The following is a 23,828-nucleotide window of genomic DNA, read 5'->3' as shown; positions in this document are numbered from 1 at the left end:
CATACAAACTTCAAATTGATTTTTAAATAGGTTCCAGGACACCAAAATTCATGAAAATTTGGATTTCGGCTCAGTTTTTCATGCAGATTCAGAATATGGAATTATCTAAACAGCGCTAAAAAAACCAATTCCTTTTGCAACTCCTCCAGAAATTCCTGCTGTTGGGCCTCCAAAAGTTTTTCTAAAGATTCCGCCAGAAGTTATGCATCATTTTTTTTTCAATTATCCTCCTGTTATTCTTCCAGAAATTCCTTCAGAAGTAATGTATCGTGTTTTTCCAGATGGTTTCTCTAGAAATTTGTCCAATATTTATATTGAAATAGCTTCGTATGACTCAGGAGGTTTTTCCAAGAGTTTATCTAGGATACCGTTTTGGAATCCTTCCAGGGGTGCCTGCTCCGATTACACCAATTTTCAAATTCTTCCAAAAGCTACTCTTGGAATTCGTCCAGAAAATCTTCTTAAAATTTCATCACAATTTCTCCTAGGATTTCTTCAGAGGTTCCCTCTGGATTCCTTTGGGACTCGTCATGATTCATTCCAGGAGTTCTTTCAGAGGTTCTTCACGGAGATCATTCTGGGATACCTCCAGAACTTTCTCTGAGATTAATCAGAAGTTCCTCTATGTATACTCCAGGAGTTCTCTCAGGGTTTTCTCCAGGATTTTTTTCTTTGATTTCGCCAGAGTTCCTTCTGGGATCCCTTCCGGAATTCTCCTAGAAATTCTTGAGGTCTTCCTACTGGAATTCCTGTGCAAGTTTACTGCATGATTTTCTTCTGAGTTTCAACAAGGAATGTCAATCGGAATTTCTTCTGGGATTCTTTCAGCGATTCCGGCCGGGGTTTCTTCAAAAATTTCATCCACGATCCCTCCTGGAGTTCCTTCCAGAATGCCTTCAAAATTTTCTTCCTGGATTCATTTAGGTATTCATTCCGAGATTCCCCAAGAAATAATATCCGGAGTTCTTCCAGGAATTACTTCCGGGCTAGGATTCACCCAGGAGTTTCATCTGAGATTCTTCCAGGCGTTCCTACCGGAATTGCTCCGGGAACTCCTGTTGTTCAGTAACACTTCCGGCTTTCCAAAATTCCTTCTGAAATTCTTGCAGAACCGAATGAAATTGCTCATTTTCATCGTGGTGGTATTTTATGTATGGAGAGATAAGATAGATGTAATGACTGAACGTTGTGTGTATTTTGTACTGTTTTATGCTGAATTTTCAGAATGATTTTCTAGTTTACTACTAGTTTAGAATTTATTCATTTAGCGGAACGGAACCCATCTTAAGCAAACAGCTCTCACTTTCATCGCATCGAAAACAATGCTAATGGACTTTTCCATCGGTGAACCGAATTCACTCGGTTCGAAAATTTTGACACTAAAACGAAACCGTTTCCAGTCAGAATTGTCCAATAGTCTATTTTACGAAACGGCAACAGTGTTGATATTGATATTAACACTCACAGGCTTGGGCGCAACCTCCTGTCAAATTTTCATTCATGAAATGAACGATCAGCTGATCCGAAACGTCTCGTAAAATGGCTCATTCTCATTGGCAACGGCCCCACTCTAGTGTCAAAATTCTGGGACCGAGTAAATTCGGTTTATCAGTGAATGAAATTATGTATCCACCGGCGATGGACCGAATTCATCGCGGTCCGAGATTTTTGACACTAGTTCGGGGCCACATCCAATCAGAATTGAACGATTTCCAATCAGAATTAAACAATTCTGATTGGGAATGGCCCCGCTCTAGTGTCAAAATTCTCGGACCGCGATGAATTCGGTTCATCGGTGGATAAGTCCATAAGTCCATGGACTTATCCACCGATGAATCAAATTCATCGCGGTCCGAGAATTTTGACACTAGAGCGGGGTCTGTTCCAATCAGAATCGTCCAATTCTGATTGGAACAGCCCCGCTCTAGAGTCAAAATTCTCGGACCGCGATTAATTCGGTTCATCGGTGGATAAGTCCATAAGGCAATCCACGACGACTTATCGCGATGGGGGTGATAGCCAAAAATGTAAACACAGTGTAAGTTCAACTTGACAAAGTTTAAAAGATATTATAGTACAAGATAGAGATTGTCGCTAGTGGTCCCATTGTTCTGGCGTCGGAGCATCTCAGGTACATATCTGTCAAAACAGAATGTGGATGTCTTGAAATCACTTCACCGATTATGCTGATCATCGACGATAATCAGCACGATTTGCATTGGGATCCCTAGTTCCTCTCATTTGCCTTTCAATGTTTCTATCTTAACATTTGATTATACCCTGAATCACTTTTTCTCACATGCGGAGTACTCGTTTCCTAAAACAAAATTAGATGTTTTTTTTTTGTTAGACGGCGTTGAAGAACCTGACAAAAATTTCTATTGTTAATGTTCGGCTCAGATTACTTAAATCATTGATTCCAGTAACAAAAATTTTCAAGACTTCGTCACTCAGTATGGAGGCTGACATATTCTATTTCAGACACATTCATATGTTAGCCTTTCATCGTCACCAGCTGATGCTGTAAACAAACCGTTTGACAGGCATGGCCCGGAGATGTTGCGGACAGCGACGAGAGCGACAATCTTCATCTTGTACTATAATATCTTTTCAAAGTTTCGTCAAGTGTTGTCGGTGCTTAACAAATTCCTTTGTGTTCAACTCACAACTGTCACCCCGATCATCGAATGTCAAAAATACATGGTAAACAAAAAATATCAGCTGATCGCATCTGTCTCTTGGATTGCCTATAGTCTTATCCATCGATGAACCTAATTCATTCGGTTCGAGAATTTTGACACTAGAGCGGGGTCGTTTGCAATCAGAATTTGACGATTCTGATTGGAAATGACTCCGCTATAGACGAGTGCACCGCCCGCTGAAAGTTCACTCGGGCCGCGAATTTTGACAGCACAGCGGGGTCGACTCTCAACAACTTCTACCCAGCTGAAACTTTGTTTAATTTATTGCATCTAGTTTTTGCGATGAAGTTGCAAAAATATGGACTAGTGCATTAACTATATGCATATGCATCATTTTAAACGTAAATTCATGTAAGAAATCAAAAAAAAAATATTATCAGCGCATTTTGGTGATGCATCTCTGAGTAGAAGTTGTTGAGAGTCGACCCCGCTGTGCTGCCAAAAAATTTCAGGCTCAGTGAACTCAATGTTCATCGGTGCAGTCGTCTATGGACTTATCCACCGATGAACCGAATTCATCGCGGTCCGAGAATTTTGACACTAGAGCGGGGCCGTTCCAATCAGAATTGGCTTGCCGGGTTGGATTAATACGAAGAATACTGAAAAATGTAGTTTTGCAACGAGCTGCAAAATGAGTTATATAAAAGAAGCTAACACGTTGAAGGCTTACTTACCCAGCTCATGTTCGATTTGTTGACCACTCGTTGACGGTTCTGGCTTTGGAACATCATGATGTTGCTGCCCACTAAATGATGGTTGCATAGTTTCGTCGTTTCCATCCGATCGGCGTTTTTCGTATTCGGGCTTCTGTTGTGACTTATCAATCCACGACATGACTCACAAATACTCATCGATTCGTCGATTTCATGTGTATATCCCATGGAATAAATTTTATCTATCAATCTTAATGACATGCCCCGTAGATTATGACGGTTGCACTTTGGATTGTTTATTTTTGCACTGCACTTGAATTTGTTGAATTTTGACTAATACGATTGATCCATTACTTTTCAGAACTGCCTTTAATAACCAAAGAGAAGTAACACGTTGAATGATACCGATTCATTTTCTTGTTTTGCTCATATTTGCTTTAGGTACAACTCTTGATTTGTTTTTTTTTCGATTAGGTAGTTCGAATCTAATAAATAGCCTTACCTAATATTAGGTAAGAAAATGGGGTAGAAACGTTTGGGTAGAAATGACAGCAACACGTATGAAATGCGTGTTCTAATTGTATATTGTTTTGTACTTCTAGAGTGCTGCTGCGTGAATATGGGTGCATTGCATATGACACAATAAGTTTCATTGCATTTTGAGAGTACTAGATAACCTTCACTGGTTTAGTTTGTTTTTAAAAAAAGACACTGAAAAAATAATAATTTGGACATGAAAAAGTTTTTGTTAGAAAAAGTTTTTTTTCCTTAAAAGTGCCCATCTTGTGATGTATGGACGGTTGGTAGGGAACATAATTACCTGTCTTGAGACAAAATTTCATCAAAATCAAAAATGGTGTATTTTTTAAATCAACTTTGAATTTTTAGAAATGATTTTTTTCAGTGTAGGGCTTATTTTGAATTTTTCAGTATTTTTTTTCTTAAAATTTGACTTATTTTGTGATAATCACCAAAATACCAATAATCAGAATTGGAACAGACCCCGCTCTAGTGTCAAAATTCTCGGACCGCGATGAATTTGATTCATCGGTGGATAAGTCCATAGTGCCAAAATTCATGAACTGAGTGAATTCTGTTCACTGCTGGATAAGTCCATACTCGGTTTGCAGCTGCAGCTCTAATGTATCACAAGTTTTGTATTGAATGTTATAATTTCAACCCGATTCTGAGGAACTTTGACTTGGGGACAGTTGTATAAGATTTATTTTCGAATTCTACTTACCTGGCACAGCATAGCCCGGACTGGTAACAGGTGCAACAGCAGTAACAGCAAGATTTGATCACTTCACCCATGCTTGGCAATCTTAAGTATGTATATCCGTTGCTCCGTAACCCCTCAATAAACACAAGCAGCTTGGTTGCTTATTAGCGTCCGTTTTCGTCAACGCGACTGTCGTCCTACCGTGCGGCACGGGGACCACCGATATGTGACGTGCAGCTATCGCTCTGATCCAACAACGCTACTGCAGCCACCACCGCACCGGGCTGCAGCCAAATTCGTCGAAATCGGCGTCGCCGTCGATAGCGGGTCATTAGTTTACCGAATATGGGTGAATAATTGAATTACGCGGCCCCGTCGTCGTCGGTCGATCGATCGATCGACCGTACCGGCGCAGATCGACCGTTTTGCGATCAATGAACAGCAGCAACGTTGAGGTGGCGGCGTTCCGGAGGGCGGTGCTTTCGGCAGTCAGTCTCTCGAGCAGACAGGTAACCAGCCAAGGAGGTTTCTTACACCATTCCCTCACTTCCTTATTGGGGAGCGGCAGCGCGGGTTGACTTGATCGCAGCCGGGTTGGAACGCCAAAACAAAACCAAATGAAAGGTGACCGATAATTGATTACATCTGACAAACCACGAGTAGAGTAGCCTAGGTAGACGATGACGATGACGACGGCACTCCCGCTTTGGAAGAGACGGTTGCTTGATTCATACTGAGTGGAATTTTGTGCACGGAGACGCAAATTCACTACGTCGTCGTCAACCTCAACCAGCTGATTAACTACTCTAATGTGTGTGGTTCATACTGACGGTGTGGGGATTTTCATGTTTCATTCTACACATTACTTTGCGCAAACAGTTTGTTTACATTGCTGATAACGGAGCAAAAGCATTTTGTCTTATCTTTTGGCGTAGTATTTGTTTTTGTGCCAGATTGTGTTTCAGTCGTTTCAACACCATCCGTAAACGCTGTACACGATGTGATAACAGAAAATTTTCTATTTTATTTTGTTTCTACATTTCAATGTCACCGTGTTTGTTAAAAATTGGGGCATTCTAATTAAATGAACCTATTTTGAAATTACAATTACTGCCAATCTCTTATGCGGTAATGTGAACGCATATAAAATATTTAACGTTATAAGAAATGTTATTCGCTGGTTGTTGTTGGTGAAGACATAGGAGACAAAGAAAACAGAGAAAACAGAGAAGATAGAGAAGACAGAGAAGACAAAGAAGACAGAGAAGACAGAGAAGACAGAGAAGACAGAGAAGACAGAGAAGACAGAGAAGACAGAGAAGACAGAGAAGACAGAGAAGACAGAGAAGACAGAGAAGACAGAGAAGACAGAGAAGACAGAGAAGACAGAGAAGACAGAGAAGACAGAGAAGACAGAGAAGACAGAGATGACAGAGAAGACAGAGAAGACAGAGAAGACAGAGAAGACAGAGAAGACAGAGAAGACAGAGAAGACAGAGAAGACAGAGAAGACAGAGAAGACAGAGAAGACAGAGAAGACAGAGAAGACAGAGAAGACAGAGAAGACAGAGAAGACAGAGAAGACAGAGAAGACAGAGAAGACAGAGAAGACAGAGAAGACAGAGAAGACAGAGAAGACAGAGAAGACAGAGAAGACAGAGAAGACAGAGAAGACAGAGAAGACAGAGAAGACAGAGAAGACAGAGAAGACAGAGAAGACAGAGAAGACAGAGAAGACAGAGAAGACAGAGAAGACAGAGAAGACAGAGAAGACAGAGAAGACAGAGAAGACAGAGAAGACAGAGAAGACAGAGAAGACAGAGAAGACAGAGAAGACAGAGAAGACAGAGAAGACAGAGAAGACAGAGAAGACAGAGAAGACAGAGAAGACAGAGAAGACAGAGAAGACAGAGAAGACAGAGAAGACAGAGAAGACAGAGAAGACAGAGAAGACAGAGAAGACAGAGAAGACAGAGAAGACAGAGAAGACAGAGAAGACAGAGAAGACAGAGAAGACAGAGAAGACAGAGAAGACAGAGAAGACAGAGAAGACAGAGAAGACAGAGAAGACAGATAAGACAGAGAAGACAGAGAAGACAGAGAAGACAGAGAAGACAGAGAAGACAGAGAAGACAGAGAAGACAGAGAAGACAGAGAAGACAGAGAAGACAGAGAAGACAGAGAAGACAGAGAAGACAGAGAAGACAGAGAAGACAGAGAAGACAGAGAAGACAGAGAAGACAGAGAAGACAGAGAAGACAGAGAAGACAGAGAAGACAGAGAAGACAGAGAAGACAGAGAAGACAGAGAAGACAGAGAAGACAGAGAAGACAGAGAAGACAGAGAAGACAGAGAAGACAGAGAAGACAGAGAAGACAGAGAAGACAGAGAAGACAGAGAAGACAGAGAAGACAGAGAAGACAGAGAAGACAGAGAAGACAGAGAAGACAGAGAAGACAGAGAAGACAGAGAAACTTTAGGAGGCTAATGTTGTTTTGGTTTTTTCGCCAGTACGAATTATATTATTCAATTATATTGTTTAATTATTCTTCAACTTATTTTTAAAAACTGACATCGCCTAGATTGCAAAATATCACCTGCTTCATACATTCTCATCTTCCCATGAAGTTTTGATTCGTTGCCATCTGCAAGCACCTCTTCATTGAATGCAAAAATTAGTCATGATTTTAAATTCATCATTACCCAACCGCTTCAATCACCTTTGAATATCTAAATATTCGCACACAAAACTCATCCTATTCATGCATTCAACCATACTGAGACCAAATGCACCCCGCACCTTGATGTTGTGTAGCTAACCTCGCGCGTTTCGCGCGTACACATCTCTCTGGAGAATCCTCAATGGATTTTTTTGTCTACCCCCGATCCAATGCAATGTAAGGCGCTAGCCGCCCGGCGATGGCATGGCGTTTGTTTGATGACAGTGCAGAAAGTCACAATAAATAACAAACTCGCACGGTCATCGGACGCCTGGAGGCGACGGACGCGACGCGACGGCGGTGCGTTGATCTACGACGGCAGGATGCCGGAGGAGCGGTGACCACACCGGCTGCTGCTGGACCTTGAGCTTTTGCCGCAGCAACAAATAGCTTCGCGGAGTCTCTCTTGTGTGTTGTTAACATCTTTCTAAGCAATGCGAATGTTGTATAGTTAAATATGCGGTGGATTTTTTTTGTCCGTTGTGTTCGATGCGATATGCACTAGCTAGCCATAGCTTGGTCTGTCACCTTCAGCATCTTCTTTGATTGATGATTCTTCGGCAATTTGTTGTTCAGGAGATGAGCGTTCGTCACTCGATTACGCGGGTTTTCAGGAGAATGATGACTTCAGAGATGGATACAAACTACACTCTATAAATCAATTCATCACAGAGATGGGGCAGCTGTTGAGGATGAAGATTTCAAAAATTTGGATAATTTGGAAACTTCAGCAGATCTAGAAATTTCAAAACATTCATAAAATTCAGAATATTCAAAAGATTCACAAGATTCACAAGATTCACAAGATTCAGAAAATTCAGAAAATTAAGAAGTTTCAGAATATTCAGAAGATTCAGAAGATTCAGAAGACTTAGGGGCTGTTCATAAACCACGTAGACCAAAATTTGGCAATCTCAAACCCCCCCCCCTCGTAGACTTTCGTCCATACAAAATTTTTGAAATTTGTATGGAGCGTAGACTTTGGCCAGACCCCCCCCTCCCCCCAAAAATTCTACGTGATTTATGAACGGCCCCTTAGAAGATTCAGAAGATTCAGAAGATTCAGAAGATTCAGAAGATTCAGAAGATTCAGAAGATTCAGAAGATTCAGAAGATTCAGAAGATTCAAAAGATTCAGAAGATTCAGAAGATTCAGAAGATTCAGAAGATTCAGAAGATTCAGAAGATTCAGAAGATTCAGAAGATTCAGAAGATTCAGAAAATTCAGAAGATTCAGAAGATTCAGAAGATTCAGAAGATTCAGAAGATTCAGAAGATTCAGAAGATTCGGAAGATTCAGAAGATTCAGAAGATTCAGAAGATTCAGAAGATTCAGAAGATTCAGAAGATTCAGAAGATTCAGAAGATTCAGAAGATTCAGAAGATTCAGAAGATTCAGAAGATTCAGAAGATTCAGAAGATTCAGAAGATTCAGAAGATTCAGAAGATTCAGAAGATTCAGAAGATTCAGAAGATTCAGAAGATTCAGAAGATTCAGAAGATTCAGAAGATTCAGAAGATTCAGAAGATTCAGAAGATTCAGAAGATTCAGAAGATTCAGAAGATTCAGAAGATTCAGAAGATTCAGAAGATTCAGAAGATTCAGAAGATTCAGAAGATTCAGAAGATTCAGAAGATTCAGAAGATTCAGAAGATTCAGAAGATTCAGAAGATTCAGAAGATTCAGAAGATTCAGAAGATTCAGAAGATTCAGAAGATTCAGAAGATTCAGAAGATTCAGAAGATTCAGAAGATTCAGAAGATTCAGAAGATTCAGAAGATTCAGAAGATTCAGAAGATTCAGAAGATTCAGAAGATTCAGAAGATTCAGAAGATTCAGAAGATTCAGAAAATTCAGAAGATTCAGAAGATTCAGAAGATACAGAAGATTCAGAAGATTCAGAAGATTCAGAAGATTCAGAAGATTCAGAAGATTCAGAATGTTGGTTTTCGAATTCGGACCTCTTTATAGAAAACGCACTTGGTTTGGATGTGCCGTATATCTTAAAGCTAAATGGAGCTTTATTAATAAAGGTTTAGATACCAACTCATTGTACTTACAATTTGGTCGCCCTTCTTTTCACCCTGAACTAAATTGAACAACCTAGATCTGTACCGTTGGCGTTATTGGCGAGTGTTAGCCTAGTAATCATAGAAGGGAATACAGTCATTTGCTATTTAGTAATATAATTGCGTCAACTTACAAACTTCTGAAAGTGCCAACTCAGCCTTCGCCCGACTTGGAGGTTACAATTCAGATGCGGATATATACCTAAACCAATTTGATGTTGTTTACAATCTTAATCAAATCTAATTCATTTCAAACTTACTGCCAGGAACTCAAATCGGTGTGAAAAGCAAAACCGACTTCTGCTTCAAACGTGGAATAATACTTCAAGAAATAATTTTTGCCTAATTTAGAAATTCACTTTTTCAGAGATTCTTACGACAATGACTTCCAGATTTCTCTATAGTTTTGCCATTCTATCATTTTGACATCCTATGCTGCCCCCTGACAATCGTTACGCAAGTAGACTACGCAAGGTCGATGTCATTCGCTGCGCGTAGGATAAGATCGGGGGGTATCGCAGAACGGTTCACCGTTCAAATTCCCAGTGCTGCCAGCGTTGGCAACACAGAAGATTTAGGAAAATTAGGAAAATTTAAAAATTTAGAAAACATAGAAAATTTAAAAGATTTAGAAAATATAGAAAATTTAAAAGATTTAGAAAATTTAGAAAATTTGGAAAATTTAGAAAATTTATAAAATTTAGAAAATTTAGAAAATTTAGAAAATTTAGAAAATTTAGAAAATTTAGAAAATTTAGAAAATTTAGAAAATTTAGAAAATTTAGAAAATTTAGAAAATTTAGAAAATTTAGAAAATTTAGAAAATTTAGAAAATTTAGAAAATTTAGAAAATTTAGAAAATTTAGAAAATTTAGAAAATTTAGAAAATTTAGAAAATTTAGAAAATTTAGAAAATTTAGAAAATTTAGAAAATTTAGAAAATTTAGAAAATTTAGAAAATTTAGAAAATTTAGAAAATTTAGAAAATTTAGAAAATTAGAAAATTTAGAAAATTTAGAAAATTTTGAAAATTTAGAAAATTTAGAAAATTTAGAAAATTTAGAAAATTTAGAAAATTTAGAAAATTTAGAAAATTTAGAAAATTTAGAAAATTTAGAAAATTTAGAAAATTTAGAAAATTTAGAAAATTTAGAAAATTTAGAAAATTTAGAAAATTTAGAAAATTTAGAAAATTTAGAAAATTTAGAAAATTTAGAAAATTTAGAAAATTTAGAAAATTTAGAAAATTTAGAAAATTTAGAAAATTTAGAAAATTTAGAAAATTTAGAAAATTTAGAAAATTTAGAAAATTTAGAAAATTTAGAAAATTTAGAAAATTCAGAAAATTTAGAAAATTTAGAAAATTTAGAAAATTTAGAAAATTTAGAAAATTTAGAAAATTTAGAAAATTTAGAAAATTTAGAAAATTTAGAAAATTTAGAAAATTTAGAAAATTTAGAAAATTTAGAAAATTTAGAAAATTTAGAAAATTTAGAAAATTTAGAAAATTTAGAAAATTTAGAAAATTTAGAAAATTTAGAAAATTTAGAAAATTTAGAAAATTTAGAAAATTTAGAAAATTTAGAAAATTTAGAAAATTTAGAAAATTTAGAAAATTTAGAAAATTTAGAAAATTTAGAAAATTTAGAAAATTTAGAAAATTTAGAAAATTTAGAAAATTTAGAAAATTTAGAAAATTTAGAAAATTTAGAAAATTTAGAAAATTTAGAAAATTTAGAAAATTTAGAAAATTTAGAAAATTTAGAAAATTTAGAAAATTTAGAAAATTTAGAAAATTTAGAAAATTTAGAAAATTTAGAAAATTTAGAAAATTTAGAAAATTTAGAAAATTTAGAAAATTTAGAAAATTTAGAAAATTTAGAAAATTTAGAAAATTTAGAAAATTTAGAAAATTTAGAAAATTTAGAAAATTTAGAAAATTTAGAAAATTTAGAAAATTTAGAAAATTTAGAAAATTTAGAAAATTTAGAAAATTTAGAAAATTTAGAAAATTTAGAAAATTTAGAAAATTTAGAAAATTTAGAAAATTTAGAAAATTTAGAAAATTTAGAAAATTTAGAAAATTTAGAAAATTTAGAAAATTTAGAAAATTTAGAAAATTTAGAAAATTTAGAAAATTTAGAAAATTTAGAAAATTTAGAAAATTTAGAAAATTTAGAAAATTTAGAAAATTTAGAAAATTTAGAAAATTTAGAAAATTTAGAAAATTTAGAAAATTTAGAAAATTTAGAAAATTTAGAAAATTTAGAAAATTTAGAAAATTTAGAAAATTTAGAAAATTTAGAAAATTTAGAAAATTTAGAAAATTTAGAAAATTTAGAAAATTTAGAAAATTTAGAAAATTTAGAAAATTTAGAAAATTTAGAAAATTTAGAAAATTTAGAAAATTTAGAAAATTTAGAAAATTTAGAAAATTTAGAAAATTTAGAAAATTTAGAAAATTTAGAAAATTTAGAAAATTTAGAAAATTTAGAAAATTTAGAAAATTTAGAAAATTTAGAAAATTTAGAAAATTTAGAAAATTTAGAAAATTTAGAAAATTTAGAAAATTTAGAAAATTTAGAAAATTTAGAAAATTTAGAAAATTTAGAAAATTTAGAAAATTTAGAAAATTTAGAAAATTTAGAAAATTTAGAAAATTTAGAAAATTTAGAAAATTTAGAAAGTTTAGAAAATTTAGAAAATTTAGAAAATTTAGAAAATTTAGAAAATTTAGAAAATTTAGAAAATTTAGAAAATTTAGAAAATTTAGAAAATTTAGAAAATTTAGAAAATTTAGAAAATTTAGAAAATTTAGAAAATTTAGAAAATTTAGAAAATTTAGAAAATTTAGAAAATTTAGAAAATTTAGAAAATTTAGAAAATTTAGAAAATTTAGAAAATTTAGAAAATTTAGAAAATTTAGAAAATTTAGAAAATTTAGAAAATTAAGAATGGAAATATGGTTCAAAAGAATAAAAAAAACTTAGAAAATTTAGAAAATTTTGTAAATTGAATCATAACATTTAGAAGATCCAAATTACATAGTACTTTGCAATAATAATGCCACCAAATAGAAATGTTCAATGCATTCACGTCATCTTCCTTAGGAAAGGAACCATTAAAACCGAACATAAATTTCCTTGTATATTTTGTCCTAACCACCTGTTCACAAGTCATCTGACAATAAGCTCATCAAGTATGAGTAACCTGCAACCTGTTCACATTGTCCGTCACACTGCGCTTTACCGCTGTAGTGAACGATGCCTTGCTTTGATGCGCAGAGACTGCAATTAGTTGATCCTCAAAACCCCCATAACCATTAATGGATTTATCATGTTTTCTTCTTTGGCACAGGCCACTAATTCGATGTCTTTTGGTCTTTCTCTCCTCTTTTTTGCAGATATTCCACCCACCGTGGCACAGCTCAGCAGCTACTGGTACTGATGTGAACCCAACCAACTCCAACTGATGGACCATAGAGTTCGGCATTTTTTTCTCTTTTTAATTTCATCACCATCCCTCGTCGCCACTTAATTGGATACTGTTTATCCAAACCGAATCGCGCGGCATCTGACTTATTGATGGTTTTGATTGAACCGCCACGGCTGCCGTGGAGGAAGACACGCTACTTGACCTTATCGGCGCAAATTATCGCTTATTGTGGCTGCCCCCAGGGGTTGCTTGGATGACCACCTCGAAGAGGTTTGAGCAGATTTTTTTGTATAAATGAGTATTTTGCTTTTATTCGATGGATGTTCGTTGAATTCAATCGTGAACTTGCATTCGTAAAATCTTTTTGATTCCCTCTGAAGTTTTAGGGCAAGTGTACGTATCTTTGGAAGTTGCTGTAACTACAGAATATTTGAAAAAAATAGGCAATAAGTGAAAAGTGTGAAAAAATAAAAAAATTAAATCATTGAAAAATTATAGAGCAAATTTATATTTTTTGAAATTTTTTATATATTGATATATTGATATTGAAAAATTTAAAATCCTTTATTTTAATATTCTTAAATAGGAATTCATAAAATATGTTTAAAATTAAAAAAAGACTTTCGTATTTTTAAAATTTCTAAATTTTATTTTTTTATGTAAAAATAAAAAAAAAAAAATAAGAAAAAGTAAAATGTTTGAAAATTTTGAAATTGAATAATTGAATATTTAAAAGTCTCAACAGTTTTATACCTGTAAAAGGAATGAGTTTAATACAAGAACAGTTGAGGTCTTAGAGTAAAACTATAAGAGAAAAATAAAAAAAGGATAGAAAATTATAAATATTTGGAACTTTAATGACAAAGGGCTATCAACTATATGCTTTCGAAAGCTTGGTTTTCAGGTTATTTAAACCTCAACTATCCATGCTTTAACCCTACAATCAAACAATCCGATGCATTAATCACGACTAGGATCGAATGGCGACCGTTGCAAATGTCAAACCGGTGGAGGAAAGTTGACGGTCAACTAATTAAATACCACCGCAGTGCCATATGGCTATCGGTCCCCATCCTAACAGCCCATGTGAGCCAGTGCGGTATGTGCCGGACCTTGCTGCAAGGGTGCAGCAAGCTTTAACCAGCCTCTGTTATTTGCATCGATGCGATCATAAAGCCTTGCTGAAGAAGATCTGTTGCTGCTCGGCTCGTGTCATCCAATTCACTTGCGCGCCGGAATGGAATGAATTGTGGTGAGAGGAGCGAAACAAGTTTCCTCATTGTTTGCACAATTCTTCGGAATTGATGGGAAGGAGAGATGACAGCAACAACCGGTAGTGTCGGAGCTTGTAGCTTCAATCACACACACGGTGAAGTTGTCTTAATTTATGGTATGGTCACACTTCGAATGTGACATGAACAGGTGGCGAGAGCGCGAGAGAGGAACAAGGAAATCATCAAGTGTATGTAGAATGTATGCCGGTTTTGGATCACACCTGGCAGTGAAGCAGTATCGGACAAGAGATCTTCTCGGAAGGTGTGGAAACATGGATTGTGAGTTGATTGTCGAGCTGTGCTTTGAGCAAGGCTTCTTTAACATTTCGTAGAACTGGATCACGCTAAGAACAGTATGTTGTTATGGTTTTTAAAATCTATTGAAGAACATACAGAGAGGAAAGAGAAGACAGAGAAGGCAGGACAGAGAAGAAAGAGAAGACATAGAAGACAGGACAGAAAAGACAGAGAAGACAGAGAAGACAGAGAAGACAGAGAAGACAGAGAAGACAGGGAGACAGAGAAGACAGAGAAGAAAAAGAAGACAGAGAAGACAGAGAAGACAGAGAAGACAGAGAAGACAGAGAAGACAGAGAAGACAGAGAAGACAGAGAAGACAGAGAAGACAGAGAAGACAGAGAAGACAGAGAAGACAGAGAAGACAGACAAGACAGACAAGACAGGCAAGACAGAGAAGACAGAGAAGACAGAGAAGACAGAGAAGACAGAGAAGACAGAGAAGACAGAGAAGAAAGAGAAGGCAGAGAAGGCAGAGAAGGCAGAGAAGGCAGAGAAGGCAGAGAAGACAGAGAAGACAGAGAAGACAGAGAAGACAGAGAAGACAGAGAAGACAGAGAAGACAGAGAAGACAGAGAAGACAGAGAAGACAGAGAAGACAGAGAAGACAGAGAAGACAGACAAGACAGACAAGACAGGCAAGACAGACAAGACAGAGAAGACGGAAAAGACAAAGAAGACAGAGAATATAAAAGCATCTTACAACCCTCGGTGTATAAGTTGCTAATCCCTATTTCGCACTCACTCTTCACACACCTCCACTCCAGTTAATTGTTCTGACATTAACCGCGAAGTTTGCTTAGACAAACAACTTTTCAAGTACATTATTGAGACACGAGGAAGAGTAAAGAGCGATCAGTCGACTGCCATGCAATTCATTGGCCGCTAATGTAGAGCTATAGCAATTGAGGGCGATACTTTACCAACGCGAAGCATTGACTTTGGTGGGCGGCTTGTAGTTGCAACGACGACGATGCTAAATGAACATGACGTTTTGTCCCTTTTAAAGCCCAACAAAATGTGGGGGTACAGCTGATAAATGAGCAACAATTATAACGGAGGGTGGCGGGTATGTGTTTTTATTTTCAAGAATCAAACTCCCTCGCCTCTCCCCGTGAGTAAGCCGGCCGCAGCACGCGTGCCCAAGTGGTGTGCCTTGGCATACCTTGTGATTCCTAGTGCGAGGCGGCAGCAATTATTGCATACATTGTCGCCGCCACCACTGGCTGCCGCGATGCCTAGTGGGTAATTGAGCCCGAGGAGCCTTGACAGTCACTTCGGATTCCGGTTTGTGACATTTGACTCCGGTGTTGGTGTGCGGTCGGTTTGTGTGGTCAAGTCATGCTGGGCAGAGGTTCGTCGTTCGTCGAGAGGAGTGTTGGCTGCAGTAGATCAATCGGGTCCAATTAGCTCATTCCGGGTGATTTACATGCCTATTTAGTAACGGGAAAGAGCTTGTTTGCATCTGTCCACACACAGTCACGGTGATGTAATGAACATAACAATTACGTGAAGTAATAATGGTTATGGTGTTTCAGATAAAGTGAGTTAGTTGACGTGCATCCTATAAGGTGTGTTCATTTCCTAATAACTAAAACATAGTGTAGTGAAGTTGATAGAAAACCATATATGTAGCCGATGCGGTAAACGCAAGGATTTTCAGCTAGACTACACTGAGGATGACGGATTCGGTCCAGGATCGTTTCGCAATTATTTTTTTCTTAACTTTGGAAAGGAAGTGCCTACCATACGATATTCACATGCAAAATAGTTACTGGTAGAGAAAGCTCTCAGTTAATAACTGTGGAAACAGTTATAGAACGTTGAGCTGAAATTACGCCAACTAGATTATAGAAAGAAGTTCATAGGTACTCACGTGGGTGTGCTCGAGCCAACGACAATAGTCAGTATTGGCCACTAAGCTGTTGAAACAAATTAACTTCAGAAGCTGAGTTGAGAACTCGAGAGTCATCCATGGGAGCAGCAAGCGATGATTTATATGGATTATATTGAATCAGACATCAATTGTGTAGAATTCCAAGAATTATTATCTTATTGGCAGCAGCGATATCCAATAACCAAACTGCAGGGGTGCGTTTCGTTATGGCGTCGAACTCCAACAGAGTAATAGCTTTTATAACTTACTTGGCCATTCTCGTGATCTTGTGGTAGTTTGTACTGAGTACAAGGGGTGTTGGCGTATTATGCAAATATAATCCCTTTTGAGGGAATATATCAAAGCGAGCTCCTACTGAACAAAGGTGAGGAATCGTCACTGAGCGATATATGAACAAATTTGATAGGCATGTCGTTTTATATGAACATTATTTTGAAGCCGGCGTCTCTGTCTTCTTCTCCGAATGTTAACGAAAGTTAGTATATTTTCATAAACAGTCACGGTGTGTCTAAAACCGTTATTAACAAAATAAAATACCCATCCAAGCGATACCCACCCATATCCCTCGAATATAATATCCAGGTATCATCTCTGAAATTTTGGAAATGTTTCTTCGAGGGAATTGATAGTTTGAGCGATTTGAAATTTTTGGGCGGTTTTCACTTAATTTTCTTTGAACTATTCCATCGTGATTGTTTCACGATCGTGGCCATCAACCTGTCCCTCAGAAATTTGGAATTCAGCATTCGAAACGTATGGTGTTCGAGTATTCTTACTGAAAATTTGAGAACATTTTATCTACGGTATCAAAAGTTACCGTAAATTGAATTCATAATCCAAATCCATTGGTTTTTACAGTATTCAAAACAATTAAACAGTTACTATTTACTACAAATAACCTAAACCAATTCAAATGCCCGCTGTTGTAGTCAATCACAGCATTCAACAGCAGGTTGAAAAAGGATTTAGATGTCTGGAGCGTACGATATCTCTCCCATGTTTGCTGGGAACGCTCTCAGTAGCTTGCTCTCCGAACACACCAAGAGATTTTCCAGTATGTATCATTTCCAACACAGATCCGCTAGATGTCCTTTGACATCATATACCAAGCTGATTGCAAAGTTTGTACCAATTTCCTAAAAATTTGAATGTTGAATTCCAAATTTATGATGGACAGGTCGATGGCCACAATCGTGATACAACCACGATTGAATATTAATAGTTTAAAGAGAATTTCAGTGAAAATCGCCCTAAAATTTCAAATCGCTCAAACTATCAATTCCCTCGATGAAACATTTCCAAAATTTCAGAGATGATACCCGGATACTATATCTTTCGAATGGTGGGTACCGCTTGGATGGGTATTTTATTTTGTTAATAACGGTTTTAGACACAACGAGCGTGCATTCACGGCTTTGTAATCGAAAGAATTTCTTTTTAATTTTTTCAACGATTTCTCCCACGATCTTTTTATGGAATTCATGTCGGGATTATATTTGGTTTCATCCTAGGACTTTTTTTGAAACTTATCTCGAGACTTCCCCGGGATTCTTCTCTGAGGAATTTTTTAGGAGTTTTTATCTCAGTACGGGGATATCTACAAGTATTCGTTCACCATTTTCCGTCAGGAATTTTTCATGAATATCGTCAAGAATTAATTTCTGAATTCCTTGCGATAGTCATCGTGGGATTTCACTAGAGATTTCTCCAGGGAGCTTTAGTAGAGTAATACGGGGCAAAAGTTTGCAGTGGATCTTTCTCTGCGTACGAGCTAAGAACCCATGCAAACCTGTATGGGTTGGAGGTTGGTCACATTACCAGGTCAGATACCTACCTTACCTTGTTGGCTACCAAGTAACCGAATGGAACTTTCTAGCTGCTTAATAGGTTAACAATGAGCCTTGCTGGAACTTCGCACGAAAGTTCCAGCAAGGCTCATTGTTAGCCTCTTAAGCAGCCAGGAAGTTCCATCCGGAGCTTTATCTGAACTTTGTGGAACTTGAAAGCTGCTTAAGATGCTACTCGGAACTTTGTTGGAACTATCTAGTTCCTTGAAGTTCATTTCAGTAGCTTGATGTTCTAAGGATTTATTTTTTATCATTTAAACAAAAACATCATTATAAGAAAAAAATTAATAGCCAACTAAATTGAAATCACCAAATCAATGAACATGAAGGGCAAATGAGAAAAAAATATGACACCCACCAGATTCGAACCGGTAGTCGCTGCGTTAGAGCCCTACTCTACCCCGACACCACAATTGCGGTGAAGTGCAAAGCGGATGAAATCTGACCCGAATTAATCCTCTGTTGACATCTAGGTTTGCACACTTGTACAGTAGCGAAGTTAACTTATCCATATTCTGTATCTGTGGCAGCGCAACAGTATGACGACAGCTTATCACGCAGGAGGTCCCGGTTCAATAGGTTCATAGGAGTGCCATATGCATAAGTATGTAAAGTAAGTTAGAGCATGTTTCCTCATCAAGCAACAACAAGTTGTGATGAATCTGAAAAGTACATTTTTGTTTTCACATTCATTTTAAGGAAGTTCCGTCAGAAGCTGCTTAGAAGGCTTCCTTATGTGATCTTTCAAGTTCCGAAACTACTTAAAAATGAAGCTGCTTAGAAAGCTAAAGAGCAACCTCCAACAAGCTGCTTAGCTTTTAAAGTACCATTTTATCTGAACTTTTGGTTACTTGGACCGGGTTCACTGCTGAATATTGTTTTCGCTATTCTTTCTTCTGACCTTCGCACAACGTGCCCAGCCCACTGAAGTCTGTCGTATTTTGTACGTTTCACAATATTCGCATCTTCGTACACTTGGTACAACACCAGAATTGTCCGCAGCACTTTGCACTCAAAAACTCCAAAAGCTTTTCGGTCTACCTCATTTAACGTCCACGCTTCGTGACCGTAGAAGGCAACCGGACGAATCAGAGTCTTATACAGAGCGAATTATGTCATTGTCACATGTCACAAGTGTTCCAAGATAAACAAATTCTTCAACAACTTCAAACACAACCCCATCAATCACTACCTCAGCACTAACACCGGCCTAGTGGCTTCTGTCTCTAAACGCTATCATGTACTTCGTACTTCGTAGAGTTAATCGTCAAGCCTATCCTCGCTGTCTCTCTCTTCAGAGGAGCATAAGCTTCCTCCACTGTCCTTTGATCGATGCCGATGAGATCAATATCGTCCGCAAAATCGAGGAGCATGTGCGACCGTGGCACGGTAAAGGCTGGGTATGCTGCGCAATTCAGATCCCATTGTGATCCACTAGCCTCTGCCCAGCAACTCCTATCCCTACCTCCACGCGGTACCGGCCGGAAACTATGAGCAACCTTAGGGAAGATCGGGTAACCAACCCCGGTGGGACCTTTGGTCGTAGGCTGACAGGGAAGGGGGGGGTTTGCTTCGGCAAACCTGAGCGTCTGTTCTCCAGGAGGAGCGGCTCACAACAGCGTCTGATCCCCATGTTAGGGGCGGCTGATCTACGTCCGAGTGCCAGGGAAGGACTCTAAGCTCAACTGTGCACTATGGTCCTCCGGAAAGTAGGGGGTTGGTGTCAGGCCCTACGAGCCAGCCGTAAAAACCCATTGTAACGGAAAATCAGCAACAGAATAATACGAACCGAGACCAACGGCAACGACCCCAGCGAACAAAAAGGACTTGCGATTGGAAACTCGGTACGTGGAACTGCCGATCTCTCAACTTCATTGGGAGCACCCGCATACTCGCCGATCTACTGAAGGACCGCGGGTTCGGCATCGTAGCGCTGCAGGAGGTGTGTTGGACAGGATCCATGGTGCGAACGTTTAGAGGTAATCATACCATCTACCAGAGCTGCGGCAACACACGCGAGCTGGGAACAGCTTTCATCGTGATGGGTGATATGCAGAGGCGCGTGATCGGTTGGTGGCCGATCGACGAAAGAATGTGCAGGTTGAGGATCAAGGGCCGTTTCTTCAACTTCAGCATAATAAACGTGCACAGCCCACACTCCGGAAGTACTGATGATGACAAGGACGCATTTTACGCGCAGCTCGAACGCGAGTACGACCGCTGCCCAAGCCACGACGTCAAGATCATCATAGGAGATTTGAACGCTCAGGTAGGCCAGGAGGAGGAATTCAGACCGACGATTGGTAAGTTTAGCGCCCACCAGCAAACGAACGAAAACGGCCTACGACTCATTGATTTCGCCGCCTCCAAAAATATGGCCATACGTAGCACCTTTTTCCAACACAGCCTCCCTTATCGTTACACCTGGAGATCACCACAGCAGACGGAATCTCAAATCGACCACGTTCTGATTGACGGACGGCACTTCTCCGACATTATCGACGTCAGGACCTATCGTGGCGCCAATATCGACTCCGACCACTATCTGGTGATGGTCAAACTGCGCCCAAAACTCTCCGTCATCAACAATGTACGGTACCGGCGACCGCCACGGTACAACCTAGAGCGACTGAAGCAACCGGATGTCGCCTCAGCATACGCGCAGAATCTCGAAGCCGCGTTGCCAGACGAGGGCGAGCTCGATGAGGCCCCTCTAGAGGACTGCTGGAGTACAGTGAAAGCAGCTATCAACGACGCAGCCGAGAGCACCATCGGGTACGTGGAACGGAATCGACGAAACGAATGGTTCGACGAAGAGTGCAGAACGGTTTTGGAGGAGAAGAACGCAGCGAGGGCGGTAATGCTGCAGCAAGGGACTCGACAGAACGTGGAACGTTACAAACAGAAGCGGAAACAGCAGACCCGCCTCTTTCGGGAGAAAAAGCGCCGCCTGGAAGAAGCGGAGTGTGAAGAAATGGAACTGCTTTGCCGTTCCCAAGAAACACGGAAGTTCTATCAGAAACTCAACGCATCCCGCAACGGCTTCGTGCCGCGAGCCGAAATATGCAGGGATAAAGACGGAGGCCTCTTGACGGACGGACGTGAGGTGATCGAAAGGTGGAAGCAGCACTTCGATCAGCACCTGAACGGCGTGGAGAACGTAGGCACGGGAGCCCACGGCAACGGAAGGAACGACGACGCCAGTGCAGCGGAGGACGGAAATGAACCAACTCCCACGCTGAGGGAAGTTAAGGATGCCATTCACCAGCTCAAAACCAACAAAGCAGCTGGTAAGGATGGTATCGCAGCTGAACTCATCAAGATGGGCCCAGAAAAGTTGGCTACCTGTCTGCATCGGCTGATAGTCAGGATCTGGGAAATCGAACAGCTACCGGAGGAGTGGAAGGAAGGGGTAATCTGCCCCATTCACAAGAAAGGCGACCATTTGGAATGTGAGAACTTCAGGGCGATCACTATTTTGAATGCTGCCTACAAAGTGCTATCCCAGATCATCTTCCGTCGTCTGTCACCTAAAACAAATGAGTTCGTGGGAAGTTATCAAGCCGGCTTCATCGACGGCCGGTCGACAACGGACCAGATCTTTACCGTACGGCAAATCCTCCAGAAATGCCGTGAATACCAGGTCCCAACGCACCACCTGTTCATCGACTTCAAAGCGGCATACGATAGTATCGACCGCGCAGAGCTATGGAGAATCATGGACGAAAACGGCTTTCCTGGGAAGCTGACTAGACTGATTAAAGCAACGATGGACGGTGTGCAAAACTGCGTAAGGGTTTCGGGTGAACTATCCAGTTCATTCGTATCTCGCCGGGGACTGCGACAAGGTGACGGACTCTCATGTCTACTCTTCAACATTGCGCTGGAAGGTGTGATGCGACGAGCCGGGCTCAACAGCCGGGGAACGATTTTCACAAAATCCGGTCAATTTGTGTGCTTTGCGGACGACATGGACATTATCGCTAGAACATTTGGAACGGTGGCAGAACTGTACACCCGCCTGAAACGCGAAGCAGCAAAGGTCGGACTGGTGGTGAATGCCTCAAAAACAAAGTACATGCTGGTAGGCGGAACCGAACACGACCGGATCCGTCTGGGTAGTAATGTTACGATAGACGGGGATACTTTTGAGGTGGTGGAGGAATTCGTCTACCTCGGATCCTTACTGACGGCTGACAACAACGTGAGCCGTGAAATTCGGAGGCGCATCATCAGCGGAAGTCGGGCCTACTACGGGCTCCAGAAGAAACTGCGGTCGAAAAAGATTCACCCACGCACCAAATGCACCATGTACAAAACGTTAATAAGACCGGTAATCCTCTACGGGCACGAGACATGGACCATGCTCGAGGAGGACCTACAAGCACTCGGAGTTTTCGAGCGACGCGTGCTAAGAACGATCTTCGGCGGTGTGCAGGAGAACGGTGTGTGGCGGAGAAGGATGAACCACGAGCTCGCTGCACTTTACGGCGAACCCAGCATCCAGAAGGTGGCCAAAGCCGGAAGGATACGGTGGGCAGGGCATGTTGCAAGAATGCCGGACAACAACCCTGCAAAGCTGGTGTTTGCAACGGATCCGGTTGGCACAAGAAGGCGTGGAGCGCAGAGAGCACGATGGGCGGACCAGGTGGAGCGTGACTTGGCGAGCATTGGGCGTGACCGAGGATGGAGAGCGGCAGCCACAAACCGAGTATTGTGGCGTACTATTGTTGATTATGTCTTGTCTTAATGATGTGGAACAAATAAATGTATGTATGTATGTGCGACCGTGTGATGATAGAGCCATTCTTCTACACGCCTGATCTCCTAATCGCTCATTCGAGTGCAATGTTGAACAATACATTTGAAAGAGCATCCCCCTGCTTCAATCCATCCAAGGTCACAAACGACGTAGACACTTTGTCCACGATCCGAATACTTGATTTTGATCAATCCAGCGTTGCGCGTATCAGCCTAATTAGTTTCGCCGGAAAACCATGTTCTGACATTATCTGCCAAAGCTTATTTCTTTTCATTGAATCGTACGCTGCTTTAGAATCAATGAACAGATGGTGAGTCTGCAAGTTACATTCAGGAAATTTATTTAGGATCATCCGCAGGATAAACATTTGATCCGTCGTTGATCGGCCGTCACGAAAACCAGCCTGGTATTCGCCGACGAAGGACTCCTCAAGAGGTCGCAGTCTGTTGAACAGGACACGCGACAGTATCTAATACGCTGAATTTAAAAGGCTACTCCTTCTGTAATTGGCACACTCCAGTCTGTGCCCTTTCTTGTAGATTGGGCATATGAGGCCATCCAACTAGCTGCCCAAGCAACCAAAAGTTCGGATTCCACTTGAAGAACGAACTCAGAAGTTCAAGTTTGGTTGGTCGATGAACTCATTCTCCAAAAAGTTACTCATGTATTGTTTATGAACTTGGAAGCACATGTACAAGCTTTTGACTTCTCTTCAAAACGACATTAAAGTAGAAAAGAGGTCCAGAAAAAACTTACTTTGAACTTTTGAGCAGAGTTCATTTAAAATTTAACCGGACTCATGTTGAACTTTTGCGTGCCTCTAAAGCTCAAATAAAGTTCAGTTGAACATATTCCAACAACTTAAAAAGTTCTGTTTCGAACTTGTTTCGTACTTGTTTTGAACTTACTATTCCAAGTTCAGATAAATATTAACCGAACCAAAAGTGAA

The 23,828-nt window shown here is 39.3% G+C and overlaps 2 protein-coding genes and 1 long non-coding RNA gene across 9 annotated transcripts in view; 1 reads left to right on the top strand and 2 right to left on the bottom strand.

Annotated features, from left to right (window-relative positions):
- Window positions 1–23,828, top strand: part of LOC109408351 (formin-J) — a 568,254-nt gene that overhangs the window by 178,155 nt on the left and 366,271 nt on the right. The gene's annotated exons all lie outside the window — the stretch shown is intronic.
- On the bottom strand, window positions 8,620–9,135 carry LOC134291201 (osteocalcin 2-like; the record flags this gene model as incomplete). Its single annotated transcript, XM_062858675.1, has 1 exon — window positions 8,620–9,135. A coding segment is annotated over one exon (516 nt), but the record flags the coding sequence as incomplete, so codon positions are not given.
- Window positions 9,310–9,813, bottom strand: LOC134291953 (uncharacterized). Its single transcript, XR_009999365.1, has 3 exons — window positions 9,628–9,813; window positions 9,502–9,569; window positions 9,310–9,439 (listed from the first exon to the last, which is right to left on the bottom strand). It is a non-coding gene; the product is annotated as an uncharacterized LOC134291953 (long non-coding RNA).

The sequence above is a fragment of the Aedes albopictus genome, chromosome 3 (assembly GCF_035046485.1).
Source record: "Aedes albopictus strain Foshan chromosome 3, AalbF5, whole genome shotgun sequence".
NCBI lineage: Eukaryota > Metazoa > Arthropoda > Insecta > Diptera > Culicidae > Aedes > Aedes albopictus.
This window is presented reverse-complemented; position numbering and strand designations above follow the sequence as displayed.